The sequence below is a fragment of the Myotis brandtii genome, unplaced genomic scaffold (genome assembly GCF_000412655.1).
Source record: "Myotis brandtii unplaced genomic scaffold, ASM41265v1 scaffold112, whole genome shotgun sequence".
Classification (NCBI taxonomy): domain Eukaryota; kingdom Metazoa; phylum Chordata; class Mammalia; order Chiroptera; family Vespertilionidae; genus Myotis; species Myotis brandtii.
The window spans coordinates 13675011-13700342 of NW_005353838.1; the positions used below are offsets into that span (position 1 = coordinate 13675011).

General features: G+C 36.4%; 1 protein-coding gene across 2 annotated transcripts in view; it reads left to right on the forward strand.

The window, feature by feature from the left end:
• The first annotated feature begins 12 nt into the window (after positions 1-12).
• DNAJC10 (DnaJ (Hsp40) homolog, subfamily C, member 10) overlaps positions 13-25332 on the forward strand; it is a 37584-nt gene continuing 12264 nt past the window's right edge. The window contains exons 1-16 of one of the 2 annotated variants that reach the window (XM_005857659.2): positions 13-126; positions 1070-1418; positions 3260-3425; positions 5766-5816; positions 8490-8572; positions 8811-8942; positions 9899-9992; positions 11074-11151; positions 12978-13021; positions 13514-13651; positions 18598-18687; positions 19282-19395; positions 19859-19973; positions 22380-22507; positions 22794-22910; positions 24946-25047. In XM_005857659.2, coding sequence (XP_005857721.1) covers positions 1215-1418; positions 3260-3425; positions 5766-5816; positions 8490-8572; positions 8811-8942; positions 9899-9992; positions 11074-11151; positions 12978-13021; positions 13514-13651; positions 18598-18687; positions 19282-19395; positions 19859-19973; positions 22380-22507; positions 22794-22910; positions 24946-25047 — 1656 coding nt within the window. In that variant the 5' untranslated portion in view covers positions 13-126; positions 1070-1214. The remainder of the gene's footprint in view (positions 127-1069; positions 1419-3259; positions 3426-5765; positions 5817-8489; positions 8573-8810; positions 8943-9898; positions 9993-11073; positions 11152-12977; positions 13022-13513; positions 13652-18597; positions 18688-19281; positions 19396-19858; positions 19974-22379; positions 22508-22793; positions 22911-24945; positions 25048-25332) is intronic. The other variant, XM_014546528.1, reaches the window with a different exon arrangement.

Sequence of the window (25332 nt, forward strand, 5' to 3'; positions counted from 1 at the left end):
ACACCCCCGCTGGGACCTGCCGGGCTCGGGCCGCTCGAGCGGCGTTTGAGAATATGCTCTGTTTTTTCCTAGTCGTTGTGGTCTAGTATGGATATTTGTTCATATACATCGCTGTCTTTTGCAAAGGTGCTTTTTGGTGGCATGAAAAGGAGGGGTTAGAAGTGATTCACAGGTCAGGACAACAGTTTTAAGTGGACATTTAGGGTTAAACGAAGAAAGAACCCGAGGATGCGTGGGAAGGTTAGCTTTTTCTAAGCATGATGAGATCTTTGGGAGGAAAGTGTACAAGTGTAAATGTGATCTGACCTTATTTCCCCCCTACACCAGGGAGCATGTCTGATAACTGACTCCCTTCTTTTTCTTTTTCTATTTGTGTTTCTACCAAACGTAAGCTTTGCAATAAAGTCACGCTGTTAGCTTGTAGTTATTATTCTACTATTATAAAATAGTCTCTACTTCTATGTAATGTAAGCACCTTCTGAGAAAACTCGGGAGAAGACGGCCTACTATGGAAGTTGTCTATTATAACAATAAAAATTCGCTGCCATTTTTGGAAGGGTTGTATAACAAAACAGACCCCCTGGAAGGCACCTGTCCTTTCTGGTCCCCACCCCCCAAAGGATATTCCCTACAAGTGAAATCTGACTAAAATGAAAACTGGATAGCGTTAAAGAGGTGAAGCAGTAGCCAAAAAGGAAGTGGTATTACAAAAGGGCAATGCTTAGAGCAGGGGAGAAAAAGGAAGGAACAGTCCCCCCCGCCTTGTTTTCTGCTGCTGAACAGAACAATTTGCTGAGCTTATAAAATGTTCTGGCTAGCCACAACCACGCACTAGCTTTCACCGTGTACCTGCCATCTCTTGGGTGATTTCACAAATCTGCATACCTGGATGTGGAAGCAGCGAAAGGGGCCCCAAAATAAGAGAGCCCGGGGCACTCACTCTGATTCACTATTTAATGGAGATTGTATTGCTGACCATGTTATTTAATAAGTAGTATTATTGCTGGGTTTGGGGTGTTTTTTGGGTGTTTTTTAAATGTATTTTAACTACTTGGTTTCCTCTCTTTAGATTAACATTTGGGAGACAATTTTATGATCTTTGAGTCACCCGTGGAGTAATGTGGACAGAAGTTCTCAACCTTGCATGTTACATCAACCGGAACCAGCGGTGTATATTAATGTTCACTTAAAGCAGAACTTGTATAAGAAAAAGAATGGGAGTCTGGTTAAATAAAGATGACTATGTCGGAGACTTGAAAAGGGTCATTCTCTGCTTTCTAATAGTGTATATGGCTGTTGTAGTGGACACAGATCAGGATTTTTACAGTTTACTTGGAGTATCCAAAACTGCAAGCAGTAGAGAAATAAGACAAGCTTTCAAGAAGTTAGCATTGAAGCTTCATCCTGATAAAAACCCGGTAGGTAAAAATTTCTTTTTAAACATATCTCATTAATGCATGTTAGTAACTTTGAGTATCTACTTAAATTAGTTTAAATAATATGTGCTCAAAATGCTTAAGAACATTCACATGTCAAAAATTGTAATTCAACTTAAGTATTAAAAACATAATAAGCAAAAGTGTCTGTTTAGAACAATGTAAAGACATGTCAGTACCAAAACTGCAATTACCTCTTAATTTGAAAACTAAATTTCCAACAGTTCTACTACAGATGTTAATCCCAAAGCAGGCAATGTCTGTGAAGTAGTTTTCTTAGTAAAGTAGGTTAAGATCAAGTATTTTAAAGCAGTAAAAAAAATTATTTTCTTAGAAGTTAGAGAGTATGTCTTGGTAAAAATGGCATGCTATTAATAGCATGCTATTACTATTTCACTATTTTCTCCCATGCACAAGTTTAAGACCAGAGTCAGAAAGTATTTTAAGTAAAACTTGAGAACAACCACATCTAGTTAATTCTAATCATAAATATTTGATTATGTGTCCCATAATGTAATCTTTCAAAACTGAATTAATTTTAATTCTTTTGATATGTTTATAATTCACCTAATTAATTTTTTATTGAGATTTGATATTCATCAAGGAGAAAGATAGGTTCTAATTTTCTACTTTCTAGATAGAATTTTTTAAAGGATTATTTCATTTTGATTGCATTAAGCTGAGCACTAGAATCAGTATTTTTCTAAAACTCTCATTACTTGGTAATCTTTCCCCAGAACCTGTATTCTGCTATTTTAACATATTTTTATTGATTTTTAGATAGAGACAAAGGCAGAGGGAGAGAAATATCTATCAGCTGCTTCCTGTAAACCCCACCTGGGGATCAGCCCAAAGCCAGTCCTGGTGTGTGCCCTGACAGGGAGTCAAACGTGACTTCCTGGAGCGAAGGCTAATGCTAAATCCACTGAGCTGCCCTGACCGGTTTGGCTCAGTGGATAGAGCGTCGGCCTGCGGACTCAAGGGTCCCAGGTTCGATTCCGGTAAAGGGCATGTACCTTGGTTGCGGGCACATCCCCAGTAGGGAGTGTGCAGGAGGCAGCTGATCGATGTTTCTCTCTCATTGATGTTTCTAACTTTCTATCCCTCTCCCTTCCTCTCTGTAAAAAATCAATAAAATATATATTTTTTTTAAAAATCCACTGAGCCATACTGGCTGGGCTGTATTCTATCTATAGGATTTTTATTTTTCTTTGAAATTTCAGAATTCGATTTTTTTTTGTTTCCATATGAAAAATGGTAGACCTACAACTAAGTATTATTTGGATGAAAGCATTCTTCAAAAACCAATTGAACCAGTAACAAATAAGGACTATTTCCAATCCAGTTTTAAGTCGTTACTCTGATACTAGTTTTTATTTACTAGTAATTATCTGATGGATTGGGGCACATACTTTTTATTTAGTTAATATATTAGTTTTGCCTCAAATAGCAAAATAACCTACAAATTTCTTTGTAATTGTTTTAGGGGCAACAGATAACGCTTAACAAATACAAAGGCTTTTCAAGGGTTCATAAGTTGGCCTTTTCTCAGTTGCATTTCTTAGAAGGAATGACTTACCTTGTATAAACACACCTATCAATCAGACTTTTGAGGCATCAGTTCTCATTTTTTTAAGATTGCCGTTCTTAAAAAATCCTTTTTTATTTTAATGCATGATAACCCACTTCATATTGTACTACTACTCCTAACTTGGATATCTATTCTCCCCAAAATCTCAGGATTAAATTAAATCTAGATACAGGTTCTGAAGATACTTGATTATGTATCTGAAATAAATGTTATATCTAATGTTTTTTAATAGAATAACCCAAATGCACATAGTGATTTTTTAAAAATAAATAGAGCGTATGAAGTACTCAAAGATGAAGATCTTCGAAAAAAGTATGACAAATATGGAGAAAAGGGACTTGCAGATAATCAAGAAGGAGGCCAGTATGAAAGCTGGAATTATTATCGTTATGATTTTGGTAAGATAATATGATATACCTTATGAAATGATTGTTTTTTATTTGGATAAATTCAGAAAATTAATTTTGTTTCACCACTTAGCTTATGTAGTTAATACGTTTCACCTTGACTCTTTTTAATGTAACATAAGAGTGTTATTCAAAAGGAAAATCAGGTGATAGCTATTATCTGAACAGATATGAAGGTATTTGGGTCATAATCTTGTTAAATGCTTGTAAAATAAGGTTTGCTGTTTAATTTAAAAATACATTAGAAGTTAAATATTGAAGCTTTTCAAGATTTTTACAGCAGCATATTTTCCAAGAAAAGCTAGTTTCTTTTAAGTTTAATAGTGGTCACTTCAGTAGAAATGCCATCTTTAATAATTGTTTACAGTGTTGATAGGAATAAGAAATAAGGTAAGAGCAGAGATGGTAAAAAATCAAGGGGAAAAAAAAAATCAAGGGAAAGCCCAGCTGGCGTGGCTCAGTGGTTGAGTGTCGACCTATGAACCAGGGGGTCACAGTTTGATTCCTGGTCAGAGCACATGCCTGGTTGTGGGCTCCATCCCCAGCGAGGGGTGTATAGGAGGCAGGCAATCAGTGACTCTCTCATCATTGATGTTTCTCTCCCTCTCCATTCCTCTCTGAAATCAATAAAAATATGTATTTTTTAAAAATCAAGGGAAAGGGAGAGTAAGCAGGTATCACGGCAAGAGGGAGCATTCAAGTACCTAATGTTTCTCTTCTTAGATCAGCGGTTCTCAACCTGTGGGTCGTGACCCCTTTGGCGGTTGAACGACCCTTTCACAGGGGTCGCCTAAGACCATCCTGCATATCAGATATTTACATTACGATTCATAACAGTAGCAACATTACAGTTATGAAGTAGCAACGAAAATAATTTTATGGTTGGGTCACAACATGAGGAACTGTATTTAAAGGGCCAGAAGGTTGAGAACCACTGTCTTAGATCATTAATTAACCTCAAATGTAGGATAAGAATTGAAGTATGCCTTTATATTCAACTAAAATATTTTCAATTTATAGCTATTATATATGTTTCTTAAGACTATCTTTTCTAAGTATTATTTTCAGGTATATTCACTACAGCATGATAGCTATTTCAGGTGTTAGCAATTTACATTTCACAGTGTAAATCTAGCCTGCCACCTATTTTTGTAAAGTTTTATTGGATACAGGCATACCTCATCTCATTGGGATTCACAGGTCTTGCATTTTTTACAAATTGAAGGCAAGACCCTCCACCAGCAAAAAGATTACAACTACCTTTGATCCTACCTTTATTGTGGTGGTCTGGAACCAAACTGCAATTTTCTGAGTTATGCCCAGTTATGTTCATTTATTTACATATTGTCTATGGCTGCTTTCACACTTGAGTAGTTGTGACAGAAATTATATTTCCCACAAAGCCTGAAATAGTTACTAACTGGCCTCTATAGAAAAAAGTTTGCTGAACCTTGGTCTATATCCATCACTAATATTATTTGGATGTTTCATAATGGTATTGAGAAATTTTCACATTGGTTTTAATTATTATGGTAAATAAAATTTATATTTACTTAATAAGTTTGTCTCTACCTCTGTAAGTATTTTAATTATAAAACTTTAAGCCATAGAATATAATTTTAAATGATGCCACTTATTAAAAACATATAATTGAAAAATAAATGAGGTCTGTAGTCTAGTTAACAGTAATGTACCAGTGCTAATTTCCTGGTTTGGATATTGTTCTAAAACTATGTAACATATCACCTAGGGCAGTGGTCGGTAAACTCATTAGTCAACAGAGCCAAATATCAACAGTACAACAATTGAAATTTCTTTTGAGAGCCAAATTTTTTAAACTTAAACTATATAGGTAGGTACATTGTTATTAACTTAATTAGGGTACTCCTACGGCTTAGGAAGAGCCACACTCAAGGGGCCAAAGAGCTGCATGTGGCTCGAGAGCCACAGTTTGCCGACCACGGACCTAGGGGAAGCTTGGGGAAAAGGTAAATGAGAGTCTGTACCACTATTTCAAAAGAAAAAGTTTAAAAAAACATAGTAGGAATTTTCTGTGAAGATAAAATTTTGTGAATATTGGGAATCCCACAAACACACACACCTATGACAATCCATATCAGAAACTAATATCTCGATCATTCTTTAAAGGTACCAGCAGTGGTTTTGTGTACTCTAGGTCTCCCTCTTAGTTTGTTGCATACTTTTCAACTTTGAGGTTTAGTAATCTGATTTTGATGATTAAAACAAGAGTAAATAACCTATTTTAAATGTGGCAATTTACTTTTATGATGAAGTTTTAATTTTATAATTTTTATGGACTTTTAAAATTAGGTATTTATGATGATGATCCTGAAATCATAACATTGGATAGAAGAGAATTTGGTAAGTTTATGGGTATACAGTTATCATCAACTTTCCTTCCATTGTCTTAATGAACTTTAATGACTTCCCTGTGCAGTAGCTACAATTATTCCTCACATTTTACAGCATCACATGAATTGAAATCTTGGAAGGGGTACTAAGCAATATCCTCAACATCTATGCATGTGTGTTTGTGTCTGATTGGCACATTTGAAATTATAATGAACCAAGATCATTCTTTTTTCTACATCATTATTTTCCACATTATTAAAATATTTTTACAATGTTTCAGATTATGTTAAGTGAAAAAAAGCCTAAAACCAAATTTTATATGCAGTGTAATACAAATCATGCAAAAGGTCAAAGAACAGCTGATAAAATTCTAAATTATACACCTTGTCTATAATGTATGGGTTAACTATTCTTCCCATAGGCTTGTGTGTTTTGTAATTGAAATGTAGGTGAATACTGAGTCTTACACATGTTACTAATTAACCTGAATCAGTTACACATACTTATAATAGTATGCATGTTTTGATGTCTTACTATACTTCTTATAATTAAGAAACTTTAAAAATTCACTGATTTTGATGTGAAATTATATGGAAACTTTAGCCAAAAGCAAATTGTCTTCACCTTTTTATCTTAAATGTTACATTGTTAAAATTTTTAAATGAATAAATTTTGTTGACTTATATAAGATTATCTTATCTACACTAATAAAAGAGAAACACGCAAATTGGTGTCACTCCGCTACGGCCACCAGCCAATCAGAGCGACTATGCAAATTAACCCAACAAAGATGGCAGTTAATTTGCATACATAGGCACTGAGTGAAGACTGAAGATGGAGGTGGCCACGGAGCTGGAGCGAGCAGGAGGCTTGGGTTGCTCCCAGCAACAGAGGAAGCCAAGCTTCCCACCAGCCCTGGGCTCTGCTCAAGGAGGGGCTGGGGGCCTGGGCTCCTCTCAAGGAGTGGCTGGGGGCCTGGGTCGCCAGGGCAACCCAGGCTTCCAGCCAGTCCTGGCCTCCGCTCGAGGAGCTGGAAAAAAAAGAAAAGGAGGGGCTGGGAGAAGCCAAGCCTCGCTGCTGCGGCTGGACCAAAGGCCTGGGTCCTGGGTGCCGGAGGAAAACCCGTGCCAGCAGCCAGGGGAAGGAAGGCCTATTGTGCGAATCTTCGTGCAAAGGGCCACTAGTCCTATATAATAAAAGCCTAATATGCTAAGTGTTCAGTCATCCAGTTGACCGTTCAACCAATCAAAGCGTACTATGTTAATGATACACTAAGGCTGCCCAACTCTTTGCTATGATGTGCACTAACCACCAGGGGGCAGACGCTCCGACCTGTAGGTTAGCTTGCTGCTGGGGTCCGGCCGATCAGGACTGAGCAAGATGGGCTGGACAAGCCCTGAAGCCCTCCCACAGTCCCTCCTGCTGGCCAACCACCCGCATCCCACCCCAACGCCGATCATGCACGAGTGGGATCCCTCAGCCTGGCCTGTGCCCTCTTGCAATCTGGGACCCCTCAGGAGATGTCGGAGAGCTGGTTTTGGCCTGACGGTGGAACAGCCAGTCGCTATGATGCACACTGACCACCAGGGGGCAGACACTCAATGTAGGAGCTGCCCCCTGGTGGTCAGTGTGCTCCCACGGGGAGTGCTGTTCAGCCAGAAGCTGGGCTCACGGCTGGCAAGCGCAGCAGCGGCGGCGGGAGCCTCTCCTTCCTCTGCGGCAGCACTAAGGATGACCGACTAACAGCTAAGGCCCACTCCCTGTGGCTTAGGCGGTTCTCAACCTGTGGGTCGCGACCCCTGAAAAATACATCCTACATATCAGATATTTACATTACGATTCATAACAGTAGCAAAATTACAGTTATGAAGTATTTTACAAAATAAGTATGTTTTGAATTATTAAAAATCTTGATACTTTTCAAATAATGCAGTTTTCCAAGGGAAATGTCTGCCATCAGACATCCCCCTAGAGCTCCTGGACTGCGAGAGGGAGCAGGCCAGGCTGAGGGGACCCCCACCCCCACCCCCGCCTGAGTGCACGAATTTCAGATTATAATGTATAATGTATTGTTGGCTAGACATTATGTGGTGTTCAGTTCTATTATTTTACAAAATAAGTATTTATGTTTTGAATTATTAAAAATCTTGATACTTTTCAAATAATGCAGTTTTCCAAGGGAAATGTCTTAAGGCAAAGATTAAATTGAATCCCAGAGTCCTTACTACATTGTCTAGGCCTCTTATTTCATTCTTTCAGAATTTGAAATAACTGTCAGAATTGATTGACCCCATGTTTAACTTATGCTGCAGATAGTAGAAGAGCTTAAATCTCAGTTCAGTCTCTTACTGTTTTTCTTCTTCATTTCTCTCACCCACACAAACTCTTCCATGAGCTTTGGCTGTTGCTGCCTTTCTTTTTACAGCTTCATGGTGAGATGGTATTAAGCAGTTCAAGGCTGCTGCTTGTACAAGTATGGGCTTCGAAGAGTTTCTTTAAAAAGGTATTTGACAGTTGAAGTACATTTTTTTATAGAAAATTTTGTGCAGAAAATTATTGATAAAGGCAGTATGAAAGATGTATGACTTTTTTTCTTTCTGATCACAACAAAAATTTTTTAACCGAACTATGCACAAACCTCAGCAAATAGTTCTAAGTTGTTTTGGTTTCATGTACTTTTAGATGCTGCTGTTAATTCTGGAGAACTGTGGTTTGTGAACTTTTACTCTGCAGGATGTTCACACTGTCATGATTTAGCTCCCACAGTACGTATTTTTTACATCCTGATTATTAAAGTTTTATTATTTCTAATTGATCTGTTATTTGAGTTTTTTAATATATTGGGATTTTGCTATTAACAGCAATTATAGCTATCAGTAATAATTATGTATTTTCACATATTTATGGTTTTATTTGCTAAAAATAGTCTTTAAGTATGTATAGCTTGAAGAATGTTCAAGGGAAGTGTTCAGAGAAATACTTATGTTTCCTTTTTTCTCATAGTGGAGAGACTTTGCTAAAGAAGTGGATGGATTACTTCGAATTGGAGCCGTTAACTGTGGCGATGATAGAATGCTTTGCCGAATGAAAGGAGTGAACAGTTATCCCAGCCTCTTCATATTTAGGTCTGGAATGGTAAGGGATAAAGTTAGCAGTTTTTAAATTTGGGGAACTTTATGATAAAGAAAATACTAGAGAAAACACAAGATGAGAATTTGTAGAATGCTTTGGTATTTACGTTTTACTTTAGGTACTGTCTAACTCATCTCTAGTCATAATAAACATTTTGAGTATTACAAATACTTTTAGATGCCTTTACAGTTCACCTTGGAATAATAACATAGAGGTTAGTGGCGCCTATAGAAAAATGCATAGCCCGGTCGACCTATGAACTAGAGGTCATGGTTTGATTCCTGGTTAGGGCACATGCCCATCCCCAGTAGGAGATGTGCAGGAGGCAGCTGGTCAATGATTCTCATCATTGATGTTTCTCTCTCCCTCTCCCTTCCTCTCTGATACCAATAAAAAAATTAAAAAAATTTAAATGCGTGTAACTCAAGTGAGCGCTCTGCATGCACGGATTCCCAATCTCCAGTTGACCCTTCACAGGAGTTTGAACTGCAGACAGTTAAAAACGAAGTGGACCAATTGAAAAATTCCAAGTATAAGTGGACCCGTGCAGTTCAACCCACATCATTCAATGGTCAAATGATGACTTTCAAAATTAAATGATTGCCAATTTCTGTTTCTATCTTAAAGAACATAGTATAACCAATATGCGCATATTCTTCTTTATAGTTTACAAAGTATTTTCAGGTATTGTCTCATTGAAGATAAAATTTTGATGTCGCTTTTTTCCCAGTCTTAAGTGATAAAACTGAAACAAAAATTATAAATAGTATTATTAAAATGTCTTCCTTGAAATCTATACAATCAAGATTTTCAGTATATCATTTGGAGATACATTGTACATTTAAGAGGCAGATCTTACTGTGTTTTTCAAAATAATGTAGAATCAAAAGTATTATTTTTAGTGGTGTTTTTAAAAGAAAAAGTAAAATATGTTTCCCTTTTTATTAAAAAACCAATAGGCTGCAGTGAAATACCATGGTGACAGATCAAAGGACAGCTTGGTGAGCTTCGCCATGCAGCATGTCAGAAGCTCAGTGACAGAACTGTGGGCCGGTAATTTTATTTTCTTAATTTGCTTGATTTTTAAGGCTCCTTTGAAATTTATATTTTGTTTTTCAGTGGCAGTATTAATATTTTGGTCATCATATTGAAATTTTAAAATACTTTTTTGATGCTTTTAGAAGGGAATTGTGTGTTTTGTTCTGACCACTACTAAATAGTAGGCATTTAACAAATGAATTATATGTGTACAGAAACTAAAACAATAAGATATGGGAAATAGATATGAGGTGGGGCTAGAGGAAAAGGCAAATTTCAAAATGCAACTAAATGTTTAGCAAACCAAGTGTTTTATTGCTTTCATAAGTATACTATATCGGGCAGTAAATTCCTGCCTATCCAGTTTAATTTTAAAGTTTAAAAACTCTTCTAATATTAGGCTTTTAATTCTTCAATGTTTTTAGATGGGCTATTTTAACTACTATGTATTACCCATGAAATGATGGTGTTCACATCTAAAGGGTATTCATTGAATACCATTTATTGTCTCTGAAACTATGTTCAATACTAGGGCTGCAGTAATAAAATAAATAGCCCCTGCCTTCAGGGACCTCTTTATTTGTCAAGAAAGACACTAGTAAACCATTAAAATTCAGCATAGTAACTATGATGGTAAAGGTAAGCTTATGGAAGCATGAAGGATAAGGAAACTCAGGTGGGGAATGGGAAAAGGTTAGTAGATGCTTCTGGAATGAGGTCAGACCCAATCTGTCATGAAAACGAAGAGGAAGCCTTAAAGGCTCATTGTGTATTTGGGAAACTGGCAGTATTTCATGACTCTAACAGAAGGATGTGTAATGCATTAGTGGCTTGGGGAGAAATATGGCTGGCTGCAAGGGTAGATCTTACCAATTTGAGTTTCCTAATGAAATAATGAATTTAGATTTTATGTGGTGGGAAAAAAAAATGGAGAGCTGGTGAATGAATTCTACATACTCAAAAGGATTTTTAGAAATTCCTGACTACTCAGAGTGGATTGGAAGAGGGTGAAATTAGGAGAGAAAAAAAAAATTCAGAAAACTGTTTTCATTATCAAGTAACAAGTGATCAGAAATTTGCTTTATTTTCTTTTAAGGAAATTTTGTTAACGCAATACAAACTGCTTTTGCCTCTGGTATTGGCTGGCTGATAACATTCTGTTCCGAAGGAGGAGGTAATTTATTCATTATTTTGTTATGAAGAGACCATGACATATAATTTTTAAATGACAATCTTTTTTACTTTTTCAGCTTTATTAAGATATAATTAAATAGCATTGTGTAACTTGAAGGGGTCAATATGTTGATTTGATACACTTCCAAAATGATTACCACCATAGCATTAGCTACCATCTCCTTCCTGTCAAATAATTGCCATTTCTTTTTTGTAGTGAGAACATTTAAGATGTACTCTCTTAGCAACTTTTAAGCATATAATATACTATTATTAGCTATAATCACTACATGTTGTACACTAGATCCCCAGGACTTGCTAATCTTATAACTGGAAGTATGTATCCTTAGGCTAGGTGACCATCTTGAGTATGCTACTATAATTGATTGTTCAGTACTCCAAACTACAATTTATATACAAGGTTATAACTTTTTACTTAATAAATATTTTTCTTTCTATTATTTTTCACATGGGAGGTTTTAAAATTATTAATTTTTTAAAGTATCGTTTATGGTTTCTGTTCAGTGGGCAAGTTTTTCAGCCTAATTATATTCACAGTAAGTGATATGTTCAGATAGTCACAGATGTACATATTTATCAGTTTGCAAAAACAGTCATTTACAGATACAGTCCTCCCAAAATAATAATTTTTGGAGTTATTGACATTGCCTCATACTTATGCATATAAATATGTATACATGGTTACCTCATAACATTATATATTTGAAAATGACAACTTTCTATTTCTAGGAACCTTTCCCTCAGTAGATTAAGTTGAAAATACCCAACCTGTCAAACCACGAACTATAAACTGTATTTAAGCCATGTGATTGCTTAAAAATTGGTCCCAGTATTACAGAATATTCTAATTCAGCCCAGCTGGCATGGCTCAGTGGGAGCATCGATTTATGAACCAGGAGGTCACAGTTCAATTCCGGGTCAGGGCACATGCCCAGGTTGCTGGCTCGATCCCCAGTAGGGGGTATGCAGGAGGCAGCCAATCAATCTCTCATCATTGATGTTTCTATCTTTCTCTCCCTCTCCCTTTCTCTCTGGAATCAATAAAAATATTTTAAAAGAAAAAAATATTCTAATTCATTAATATCTTTTCATATGTTTAATCCCAACATGAATCTTTTCCTGAAACTTCACCTCACAGCCTTTATGCTGCCATGTTGAGGAGGTATTGCCTTGAAAATAAAATCACCCTTAAATTTAATCTATCCTTGAGGAGTTTATTCATTTTGGCCTAATGCACAAATTTTTGTCCATTTACACATGAAAAAACTTTTGAAATTAGAGATTTTACATATCTCTCTAGGCTCTGTGATGCTACAGCTCCCTTTCTTCAAAGTTATCTCATTTACTGTTAGTATTCATATTTACAGAACTTTTATAAAAATAATGAAGAGGCTATTTTATCTTATTTTAAGGATTTTTGCATATTTTTATCAAAAAAAGTTCATTACATGTTATTTCTCCAAAATTGTGAGATATCTTAGGTAAAGGGGATTATTGATCAGAGAAATTTGAGAGTAAGATCCTAAAGGAATGCTTGAGAGAAAATTACTCCTTTTCTCTTTAGCTGGAAATCCTGGGATTCTAAGGGGGAGGAATAAAAGAATTAGTGAGTGAGTGAGAGAGGTAATGTGTTATGTGTGTAGAATGAGACTTTGACCACAGTAGTTACCTAGTAAATAAAGATTTCAGTATTTACCAGTAGAGCTCAAATAATTGTCTTTGAATCAGCATGATAGCTTCGTGAAAAGGCAAATGAAAGTATACACTCAATAGAACTGAAATTGCTTGCTATTTTTTTCCTTCCAGATTGTTTGACTTCACAGACACGTCTCAGGCTTAGTGGCATGTTGGTAAGCATCAATTATTTTGTAAGACTACTAGCATATAGCCATGTCAAAAAAAAAACACAAACACCACACACATACACACATTTAAAAACGGATTTCAGATATTGTATTTGGTAGTTTTTTGAACATTTAACTCGCTTATTTGTAATCTTTCTTATTTTCTGATAAATGTAGTCATAGTTGTAGGTTTTTAATAATGAACTGTGTTCAGTAAATTTTGGCATGTGGTGCTTTCATTGTCATTCACTGCTAAGTATTCTTTAATTTAATTATGAAGTCCTTTTTAACCAAAGAGTTATATATTAGTGTTTTTATCATTTCCAAACTTTATTGTTTTGTTTGTTATTTTTGTTATTTAGTTAGCTCTCATCATATAATGGTTGGGAAGTAGTCTTTGTTTTTGATACTTTGTTGTTGAAGCTCCCTTTGGGGGGAAACTTGGTCTTCCACTTGCAACAGGACCTATGTTTTCATTGTTGTTTCTTTCTATTTTAGGATGGTCTTGTTAATGTAGGATGGATGGACTGTGCCACTCAGGCCAACCTTTGTACAAGTTTGGATATAACAACAAGTTCTACTGCCTATTTTCCTCCTGGAGCCACTTTAAATAACAAAGAGAAAAGCAATGTTTTGGTATGAATCATTTTCATTTCTTTGAATGCACACACTTAAATATGTTTTTTTTTAATCAAAGAGTAAGAAAATGAATCAGTTTATATCATCTGAATGTGGAACATTTAATAATCTAGAACAAATTTAATTTCTGGGATTCTGTTTAATACATTATTCAGTTTGTAAAGTCTGCTATAAGAATTATTTTTAACTGGCATAAACTATTATACTTTCAAACCTCAAAGGTATGGAATACATTTTTAGGTTAAATGAATTTTCATTAGTTTCCATTTATTTGTATATTTTCTGATGTTAAAATACAGATCATTGGTCGGTTTGGCTGGAACCCGGTATCTACTTTTTTTAAGCACCCTGTTAGATTCTGGTATAAACTCGGTGTGGAGATCTGCTGGTATGGTTCACCTCCCTAGTTTTAAGAATGAGGAAACTGAGTGTCAAGCTAGTTATCAAGGAGTTGGGATAAACAATGGGATATCAGACAAGTTTCTGAGGAACTCCAAAAGAAAAGAAAGACTCTAAGAAGAACAAACTTCCTTTAGTTTTCTTTTCTGTAAATTCTTTTTTTTTTTTTGATGTTGATGAACAGACATACTCATTACAGAAATTCATATATAGTAAAGCAATGCTTAAAGAAAGATGAAAAATTTACTGAAACCAAATCACCAATAGACCAGCACCATCAAATTTTGGTAAATATCCTTCCAGAACTCTGCGTAGGTGTGCATACTATTAGGACTTGGTGCCGATGACTCTTTGGTTTTATCTGTGGCCTAGGTCTCTGCCCTCCACTCCAGACTGCATTCTACTACCTATTCAACATCTCTCCTGGGATATTAATTGAGGTCTCAAACTTGGATATCTGCAACTGTACTCCTGATAGTCCCTAATAAATCTGCTCTACCCACAGTTTTCCCCATCTCAGTTGATGAAATATAAATGTAATATATGTGGTACTTACATGCCATGCACACAAACAGAGGTGGGCAAAAGTAGGTGTACAGTTGTAATGCAAATAATATAATAAATAATATAAGAGTAAACTATGTTTTGCATAGTCACATTAATGCAAATAATATAATAACAAATAATATAAGAGTAAACTATGTTTTGCATAGTCACAACTGTAAACCTAGTTTTGCCCACCCCTGTGTATATATAATCATTATCAACAACCCCTGAATAGTAATTCATTGGCTAAAGGTGACATACTTAGATTAATCATTCCTCTCTTAATAGATATTTAAGTTGTTTCTACTTTTGATGATTATAAGCAGTGTAATGAACAATCTTATTCATCTTTTTGTTCTTCAATTATCTGTTTAGAATGAGATAGCTGCGGCAAGTTAAATTCCATTCATGTTGCCAAACTGCCCTACAGAAATTTGTTTAACTCTGTGCCATCAGTTCATGACATTTGCCTATACCCTGGCCAACAGTTAATATAGGGTCTTACCTTCAGTAACATGCAACTTCATATTTTAGTGAGCCTTTGGGATTTTTTATATAAACTGCAAGCTCAGAATCAATCTTAGAAAACATAAATGAGTCATACTGGAAATGTAATAACCAGGAGTGATGGATTAAAGTCCTTATCCCTCCTAAAAGCATTTACGTTTTAAAAAATATAAGACACTATGCCAGCTAAATATGTCTGGAAGGTGAAATTTAGAGACTGTACAGTGTCCTTTTATATATACAACTACCAAGTTTTACACCGAGACAGACAGGTTTATAATGAGTTTCTAGTGTATTCATCACTTATATATTTACTAGAGGCCCACTGCACGAAATTCGTGCCTGGGTAGGGTCCCTAATAGCTGCCAGCTGCTGGCTGGGGCCTTCCTTCATTCTGCACCGCCTCCTGGTGGTCCACTCATGTCATGGCAAGTGATGGAACTGTCGGTCGAACTCCCGAGGGGACACTTTGCATATTAGGCTTTTATATATACACTAGAGGCCTGGTACATAAAATTAGTGCACGGTGGGGGGGTCCCTCAGCCCAGCCTGCACCCTCTCCAATCTAGGATCCCTCTTGGAATCCGGGACTGCTGGCTCCTAACCGCTCTCCTGCCTGCCTGATCACCCCTAACTCCTCTGCCTGCCTGCCTGATTGCCCCTAACTGCCTCTGCCTGCCAGCCTCATCGCCCCTACCTTGCCCCCCTGCCGGCCTCATCGCCCCTAACCGCCTCTGCCTCGGCCCCCGGCCTAAGCCGCAGTCTGGCCTACCTCTGCGGGAGGCGACCTGGCGGATCAGGGGAAGGCGCTGCCCTAATTACCCCGCTGCTGCTGCCACTGCTGGCCTGAGCCTGGGCCCTTCGCAGCCATGCCTTGGCCCTCACAGCTACTGCGGTTTTGTCCAGAAGGTTGTCCAGAAGACATCTGCCCTAATTAGCATATTACCCTTTTACTGGTATAGACTTAGGGGCCCAGTGCATGAATTTATGCACCTTGAAAGGAACTGTGGGCCACCAGGCTGCGGTGGGCACAGGGGCGGATCTCAGCCCATCCTCTGCGCCCCCGCCCAGCCCCTCCAGTCACGGCCCCCGGTCCCCTGTCTGCCGTCAGCCCCTCTCCTGCCACCGCTGCTAACAGCACTGGCCCTGCTCGCACCCGCTGATGGTGCGGAGCCATTGGGGCCAGCGCCAGCAGTGGGTGTGAGAGGGGCCAGTGCCGGTGGGAGGTGTGACTGCCGGGCAGGACCGCAGCACATGGGAGCAAAGAATCTTCAGTAACCACCAGAGGCTTGCCCCAATGACAGTGACTGGCGCCCCACCTTGGTCTGGCACCCCCGCTCACCTGCTCCACCATCCCACCACGGCCGATGCCCACCATGTTCCGCGCGCATGCCCCCTGGTGGTCAGTGCACATCATAGCAATTGATGCCTTGGCCCTCACAGCTACTGCGGTTTTGTCCGGAAGGTTGTCCAGAAGACATCTGCCCTAATTAGCATATTATCCTTTTACTGGTATAGACTTAGGGGCCCAGTGCATGAATTTATGCACCTTGAAAGGAACTGTGGGCCACCAGGCTGCGGTGGGCACAGGGGCGGATCTCAGCCCATCCTCTGCGCCCCCGCCCAGCCCCTCCAGTCACGGCCCCCGGTCCCCTGTCTGCCGTCAGCCCCTCTCCTGCCACCGCTGCTAACAGCACTGGCCCTGCTCGCACCCGCTGATGGTGCGGAGCCATTGGGGCCAGCGCCAGCAGTGGGTGTGAGAGGGGCCAGTGCCGGTGGGAGGTGTGACTGCCGGGCAGGACCGCAGCACATGGGAGCAAAGAATCTTCAGTAACCACCAGAGGCTTGCCCCAATGACAGTGACTGGCCCCCCACCTTGGTCTGGCACCCCCGCTCACCTGCTCCACCATCCCACCACGGCCGATGCCCACCATGTTCCGCGCGCATGCCCCCTGGTGGTCAGTGCACATCATAGCAATTGGTTGGTTGTTCGGTTGTTCTGCCTTTGGTCTATTTGCATATTAGGGTTATATATATAGATAAGATAAGCTGCTATCGGAGTATTTTTAGCAAAATCTTCATAATGAATGTGACTAAAGTGAATGAGCTGTAGTACAGAGGCATGAAAGAATTCTGTTTTGACCTCTTAAGGCCTTTGGTAACAAAATATTTCATATAGAGCTTTAAGAATATTTATGCTATAGATTAAAAAAAAACAGAAAAACAAATTTCCAGGAGGAAAAACTGACTATGCTGTTCTTTTTTCTTTTTTTTTTTTTAAATATATTTTATTGGTTTTTTACAGAGAGGAAGGGGGGAGAGAGATAGTTAGAAACATCGATGAGAGAGGAACATCGATCAGCTGCCTCCTGCACATCTCCTACTGGGGATGTGCCCGCAACCCAGGTACATGCCCTTGACCGGAATCGAACCTGGGACCTTTCAGTCCGCAGGCCGATGCTCTATCCACTGAGCAAAACCGGTTTCGGCTGACTATGCTGTTCTTATTCCCATTGTTTCTATCCATTGTTTCATATCAAGCACAATTAAGCTGTGAATACAGTGGTAGTTCTTAAAAGTTTTAATGGAGTTTTAGATCTTTCAAGTAGTATTTGAATTGTCAAACATGGATGGTTTTTAATTAAATATATATTAAACTTTTGTCAACCCATATACATTTTCTTGATATAACCACTGCTGCACTCTTTGTAGTAATAGCTGCTTCATTGAGAATTAGACCACCAGATAGTTCTGTGAGAAAAATATGCTGAGGATGAAATATGGGCAGAAGTAAAGGTGATGTGTTAGAAGGGAGGTGTGCCTTCTTCAGTTATTTGTTTGTATTTTAAATGAGACCTAGATCTAAAACATATTTAAAATAAGGTCTTTACCAGTATAGTTTACTCTGCAAAACTCATAGGTAGTTTGGTTTTTTGGACATTATTTCTGAAAACCTCTATAATAAGGTGCCTTTTCATTTTCTAGTTATAAGTTCTTATCTTAATTCCTATTAATTATTGGTTGGGGTATGAAGTGTCTTGGGTCATCAAATACTCTAGTGTTTTAACAATTCTTAAATAATGGGTAAAGCATTGTCATTCTGTATGAAACATGGTTAGCATTAACATTGAACTGAACATAAGATAGCACTTTCCTCGTGATGCAGTTACTCCAGTGTGTTGTGAGGATTATTGTAGGACACACAGAACAGTTAATAGGCAATTCCAGGTAATGAAACACCTAATAATGAAATTTGTTTTACATCACTTTTTTAAAAAACAGCCCAGTTATACAATTTTTAATAATTGCCAAAATATGATAATACTTTTGGGGGGGGGGGATTAACATTTAGAATAAATAGCTTGAAAACTATTTAACTTCTGTGACTTTTTTCCTTAAAAGTTCTTCTGTGGAAACAACAACAACAAAAAAGACACTAAAGTAAATGGATGTTGACTTAAAAAAATTACAATATAATTCTCTTATTCTAGTTTCTTAATTCATTGGATGCTAAAGAAATATATTTGGAAATAATGCATAATCTTCCAGATTTTGAACTACTTTCAGCAGACACACTAGAGGTAATATTTTTATAATGATAAGTAATGTTGCTAACATTTTAAGTCTTCATATTTTAGCCAACATTTGGTTTATTCATCACTAGAGAGAAAGTAGCAGTTTCAAAGGATTATATATCAGTCAATTTTAGGTTAAACTCTAATTGACAGAGCTGCTGGTGGTATGGGGAGGATCTGTAGTTTTGTAAAACCTAACCAGTCCTAAAGGGCTTCAGGAATGTCATAAAAGCAAGATTTTGATCACAAAGCCGCTTTGGATCTAATGGGAAACTTTGTTCTTGATTACAGAACTATTTATATTTTTCAATGAGTAATTAAGAAGCAGCTTCAGAAATACTTATAGTAGAATCAGTTGTCTACTTTAATATTTTATAATGTAGTGACTTTTATCCTTCTGTAATTTTATATAATTGATTTACAGAGCATTATCCCAAATAAACTACAAAATAAGAATATGGATGTGCCTGAATTTGTGACATTATTTTGAAGTAATGGTTAGGATTATTAAAATTAACTATAAGAGAATAAAAAGAAAGATTAGAACTCAGAATTTCCTGTCTTTCACATTTCTTTTTAACTTTTTTAATCACTTTTAAGGATCGTTTGGCTCATCATCGATGGCTCTTATTTTTTCATTTTGGAAAAAATGGAAATTCAAATGATCCTGAGTTGAAGAAACTAAAGACTCTACTTAAAAATGAACATATTCAAGTAAGAAAAATGTATTCTGCCCAACTTCCTGCTACTATGCTTTCTTATTAATACATAAAGTTATATTTTAAAGAACTAGTTTTCTTCTACAGTGTATGAAAATGTCAATCTTTTTCTTTATTATCTGCTTCTGGGGTCTCACATGAAAAGGTTTCTTTCTCCCCCACCCCAAGATTATATAAATATTCTCTATATTTTTAGAAGGGTGGCTTTCTTAAACAACTTTATATTATCTTGGAAATTTCTTCTCAGGTTTGTTAACTTTCTAGGAGCTTTTTTTTTTAAATTGTGTTTTAGTGTTAAATGTAAATTAATTACTTCTATCTCTTGTATTTATAGCCTATTAACTTCTGTTTAGAAACTGTTGTTAAAGCAGTGTCATTTTGTGATTACCCTTATGAATATTTAATTGATTGGATAAGATTTCATTTTCATCTAATTAAACCTTCTCTTTCTGCTTTAGATTGGCAAGTTTGACTGTTCCTCTGCACCAGATATCTGTAGCAATCTCTATGTTTTTCAACCATGTCTAGCAGTATTTAAAGGACAAGGAACCAAAGAATATGAAATTCATCATGGTAAGAAGGAGAAAAAATGTATCTTCATTTTCAAATAGTACAGGCATACTTCAGAGATATTGTGGGTTGGGTTCCAGATCACCACAATAAAATGAATCGTAATCTTTTTGATTGGTGAAGTTTCTTGCCTTCATTTTTTAAAAATGCAACATCTGTTCCTGGCCAGCATGGCTCAGTGGTTGAGCATAGACCTATCCCAAATAGCATTATCCCAAATAAACTACAAAATAAGAATATGGATGTGCCTGAATTTGTGACATTATTTTGAAGTAATGGTTATGATTATTAAAATTAGACCTATGCTCAACCACTGATCCAGGAGGTCACGGTTCGATTCCCGGTCAGGGCACATGCCTGGGTTGCGGCCTTAAATCCCCAGTGTGGGGTGTGCAAGAGGCAGCCAATCAATGATTCTCTCTCATCATTAATGTTTCTATCTCCCTTTTCTCTGAAATCAATAAATTAATATATATACTTTTAAAACACAACATCTGTGATGTGCAATAAAGCAAAGCACAATAAAACAAGGTTTGACTATAATTTTTAATTTTACTTTTTACCTTATATGGACATATGTATAAATAATTTGCTCTTATTTATTAATAAATTTGTTTCTTGTAAGGAAAGACATTTTTAATTATACTTAGTTATTTTATATTCTTGACTCTTGATCAGTGTTTCAGCAAGAACTGTGGTGACATGTTAGGCTAGGGAGGAATTTAAGGATCTTGCTTGTTGACCAAAGTAGCACCTATAGTGTTCATTCCAGTTTGCCAAATGTAGCATCTCAACCATTATGAGTAATTTTCAGACATTCTTTTAGATGTTTCCTCCACTAGACTACCAAGCATCTCCATTAACTGCTTTGTCATCTTCCTTGAATTTATAATCACATTTCTACATTACAGCTTGTTAGGGATTGCAACTCTGCATTCATGTAAGCGAAGTTCCAGTTCCTAGGGTTTGGGATGCATCATAGTCTCTCTCCTGAAAAGGTGAAATGTAGCAAGAGACAAGCAAACTACTACCTATCACAGTTAATAACAGATATTAACATTGTGCCTGTTAAGCCCTGTGTTAGGTGTTAGGAATGCAAAGTTGTAAGACATGGACTTGACTCTCAAGAAGCTTAAAATATCTAGTACAGGTGAGAGGAAGGAGATCTATAAGCAAATATGAAAACCAATGTAATAGCCATTATGTATAAATTAATAAAATCAAAGAGACTTTTGCATAGTATAAGTCAGGAGGTGATATTTGAATTCAGGTGACATTTGCATGCTCAATTTCCCAAAGCAAATACAGAAGAATGAGAAGTGAGTTCCTTTAGGCCATAGGAACTATGTGAACAAAGGCTTGCTTGGCAAGGTAATCCAAATAGTAATGACTATTTATTCTGTACTTTTTGGAAGGCAAACATTTTTCTAATGGCAAGGTAATCCCAATAGTAACGACTGTTTATTCTGTACTTTTTGGAAGGCAAACATTTTTCTAAAGGTTTTGCATACTTTTGTGTTTCCATTTTGTATCTTCACAACAGTCCTGCAAGGGAGAAAATTGAGGCTCAGAAAGGCTAAGTAACTTTGCCAATGACAAAAACCAGTAACTGGTCAAGTAGATTTTGTATCCAAATATATCTGACTCCAAAGTCTAGGCTTACAGTTCATTAAATGCTACCTCCTTCAAGTGACCAGGAATGACCAGGTTATAATAATGGAGTTCTGTTCTTTTTTTACCTCTGAAATATTTCTGACTCCTCTTCATTTCTGTGCTTGCTGCCTTATTTCAGATCCATCATGTACTGTATCATCCTCTGATACAGTTTTCCATCTCATAGCCTTTCTTCTTTATTGTTGGTTATTTGTTTTATTTGCATTTATTGCCCTAGAACATCTAGGAACATTCTCATGTCACTTTACTGCCTTGACTACTGATTTCTTTTAAAATAAAGTTCAGATTTCTTAGCATAGGAGCAATGACTTTATCTGTTTTGCTCACCACTCTATCTCCAGCACCTAGGATGGTGTCTGGTGTATAGTAGGAACTCAGTATATAGTTGTTAAATTAACAGTATACATTCACAATCTGTCTCTGATGGCTCTTTCAGCCTCATCTCTACCCTTCCAAATAATTACAGCTCCAGCTACTTGTGGATCTGTGAAAAAATGATGTTCTTTCACTCCTCTGTGCCTTCATATAAAATTTTTCTTCCTCCTGCATTGTAATCATTCCTTCTTGCCCCTCTAAATACAGAGGTGGCCAAAAGTAGGTTTATACTTGTGAGTACACAAAACAGAGTTTATTCTTATATTATTATTTATTAATATATTACTTTCCATACAAATATGTTTTTATAGATAAAAGGCAGAATATGGATTTTAACTTTTCTCTTACTCAATTTCAAAGGAAAGAAGATTCTCTATGATATACTTGCCTTTGCCAAAGAAAGTGTTCATTCTCATGTTACCACACTTGGACCTCAAAATTTTCCTGCCAATGACAAAGAACCATGGCTTGTTGATTTTTTTGCCCCTGTAAGTTATTTTTATCTGTCAAAATTCAGTATTGTCAGATTTTCTCTTATTACAGCAAAAAGACATTTTCTAGATAACCTTGAACCATGGGTACAGTTTGGCTGCAACCGCATATTGTATCTAAGAGAGAACTGATGTACTTTCCTCTAAGGATTAAGCATATACAAGCATAAGATTCACAACTAAGTGTGGTTTGTCTTACTTATATTGCTTGTTGCAAAAATTATGTGAGTTTTGTTGTACATTTTATTTGGCTCAGTACTTATGAATATTTTTTCTTTTGTAGTGGTGTCCACCATGTCGAGCTTTATTGCCAGAGTTACGAAAAGCATCAAAGCATCTTTATGGTCAGCTTAAATTTGGTACACTAGATTGTACAGTTCATGAGGGACTTTGTAACATGGTAAGGCAAAGTATTAAAAGTGTTTTCTAATTAATCTGATATTAAAATAACTTTTTCAAAAATATATCTACATTTAGAGTAGTAACAAATTTTTTAAACCAATAATTTCAATAAATTATGATGGATTAAAATATGATAATATATGTAGTTAAGTGTAGATATAGTCTTATTTATTAAACTCAGGAAAATATTTAGTTGACTTGATAAAATATATGATTTTTCAATTATTTAAGATCTTCATTTTTTTTAACTTTTTCAAAAATACATCTACATTTAGAGTAGTAACAAATTTTTTAAACCAATAATTTCAATAAATTATGATGGATTAAAATATGATAATATATGTAGTTAAGTACAGATATAGTCTTATTTATTAAACTCAGGAAAATATTTAGTTGACTTGATAAAATATATGATTTTTCAATTATTTAAGATCTTCATTTTTTTAACTTAATATTTCCTTTTGGAGGTCTATAGCTTTTTTCTTTGGCTTTCCTTGTAATCGTATAGCTAATAGAAGGAAATTAAAATAAATGTGATATGGGGTTAATTAATATTCACTCTTCAGTTCTAAGAAGTACTAGAAATTATATACCTCATGATGAAAGTATGCAATGCCCCCTAAAATATCCTTGGAAAAATTTTAAATCAAATCATCAGCTCTATTTAGTGTATTGAAGAACAGGTTAAGTGACAACATGGGCGTGCAATTTGCAAATCCCAGCATGTAGAGGACTTTATAGACAAACAACCAGTTTATTGGACACATTTATTAAAAGGGGAAGATTAAAGACTTAGAAGACATGCCATTCAAATGTAAGTATAGTCTTCCTGTGGATGCAATTTAAACAAACCAACTGCAAAAATAGCAAATTGGGGAAATTTGACCTCTGATAGGATATCTAATTATTTTCAGGAATTGTTAATTTTTAGATATGAAAATGGTAGTGTGGTTATATTTGGGGGAAATGCATGTTTTTAATATACTGAAATATTTATGAATGAAATGATAAGTTATCTGGAATTATCTTTAAAATAATCTTGGGATAGGGTAGAGTGGAAGGAAGTATAGAGGAATTAAGAATAGCCATGGGGCCTGGCCACAGTGGCTCAGTGGTTGAGTGTTGACTCATGAACCAAGAGAGCACAGTTTGATTCCTAGTCAGGGCACATGCTTAGGTTTTGGCCTTGATCCCCAGTAGGGATCATGCAGAAGGCAGCCAATCAGTGCTTCTCTCTCCTCAATGCTTCTGTCTCCATCCCTCTCCCTTCTCTCTCTCTAAAAAATCAATGAAAACATATTTTTAAAAAAAGAAGCCATGAGTAAATGATTGCTGTAGTCCCAAGAGTACATGAGACTTTATTGTTCTGTTTTTGTGTGTATTTTAAGTGAAATTCATAAAAACTCAAACTTTTTAAAAAAGATAAATGGAAGTGAATATAGGATGAAATGTTTATGGCATCTGTGTGAGGACTAATTTCTCACTCCACACACAAAAACTAAATATAAAAATCGATGAATATGAACGAATTTGACTACGTTAAATGTAAAAACTATTACCAAAGAGACACTATAAAGTTAAGGGAACAGGCTGCACATATAACTGACAAAGCCTTACAGTTCAGAATATTTAAAGACTATAAATCAATTTTTTAAAAAAAATTTGAAAAAAAGTTTACAGACTTATCGCAAAAGAGGAAATGCAACAAACGTAGAAAATGTTCAACTTAAACTAAGTTCAAGGGAGTAAAAAGGGACCAAGCTCAATTATCCATGCTCACTTCCCTGCATTTCATGCTTATGGGTTTTATGTCTTATGTAGTACCTGTAAGTAAGGGTTAGGTATTCATCAGTACAACTGTGAATCCAATTCTTTTGCAAATTTTGTCCAGGCTAAAATTCTTCAGTCACCAGAAATTTAGCAATGGGTCTTTTAAATCCTATTACTTAAATAAAGGCAAACTGGTTATAAATTTGAAACAAATAGGTTAAATGTATAAAATCATGTTTAATTTGTCTTCTCATTCTTAACAGTATAACATTCAGGCTTATCCAACTACAGTGGTGTTCAACCAGTCCAATGTTCATGAATACGAAGGCCATCACTCTGCTGAACAGATCTTGGAGTTCATAGAGGTATTTAAGTTAATTTAATTCTGTAGTATTATAAATTATAGAGGTAATGTAAGTTATTTTAAGTTCATGGCTGTAAATTCTTCTGTGTGTGTGTAGTCTTTGTATAAATATTTAATCATCTACACTAATAAAAGAGAAACATGGTAATTGGCGTACGACCGCTACCCTTCCCATTGGCTAATAAGGGAGATATGTAAATTAACTGTCAGCCAAGATGGCGGCCGGCAGCCAGGCAGCTTAAAGCGAACATGAGGCTTGCTTCCTTCATTGAAGGAGGAAGCCAAC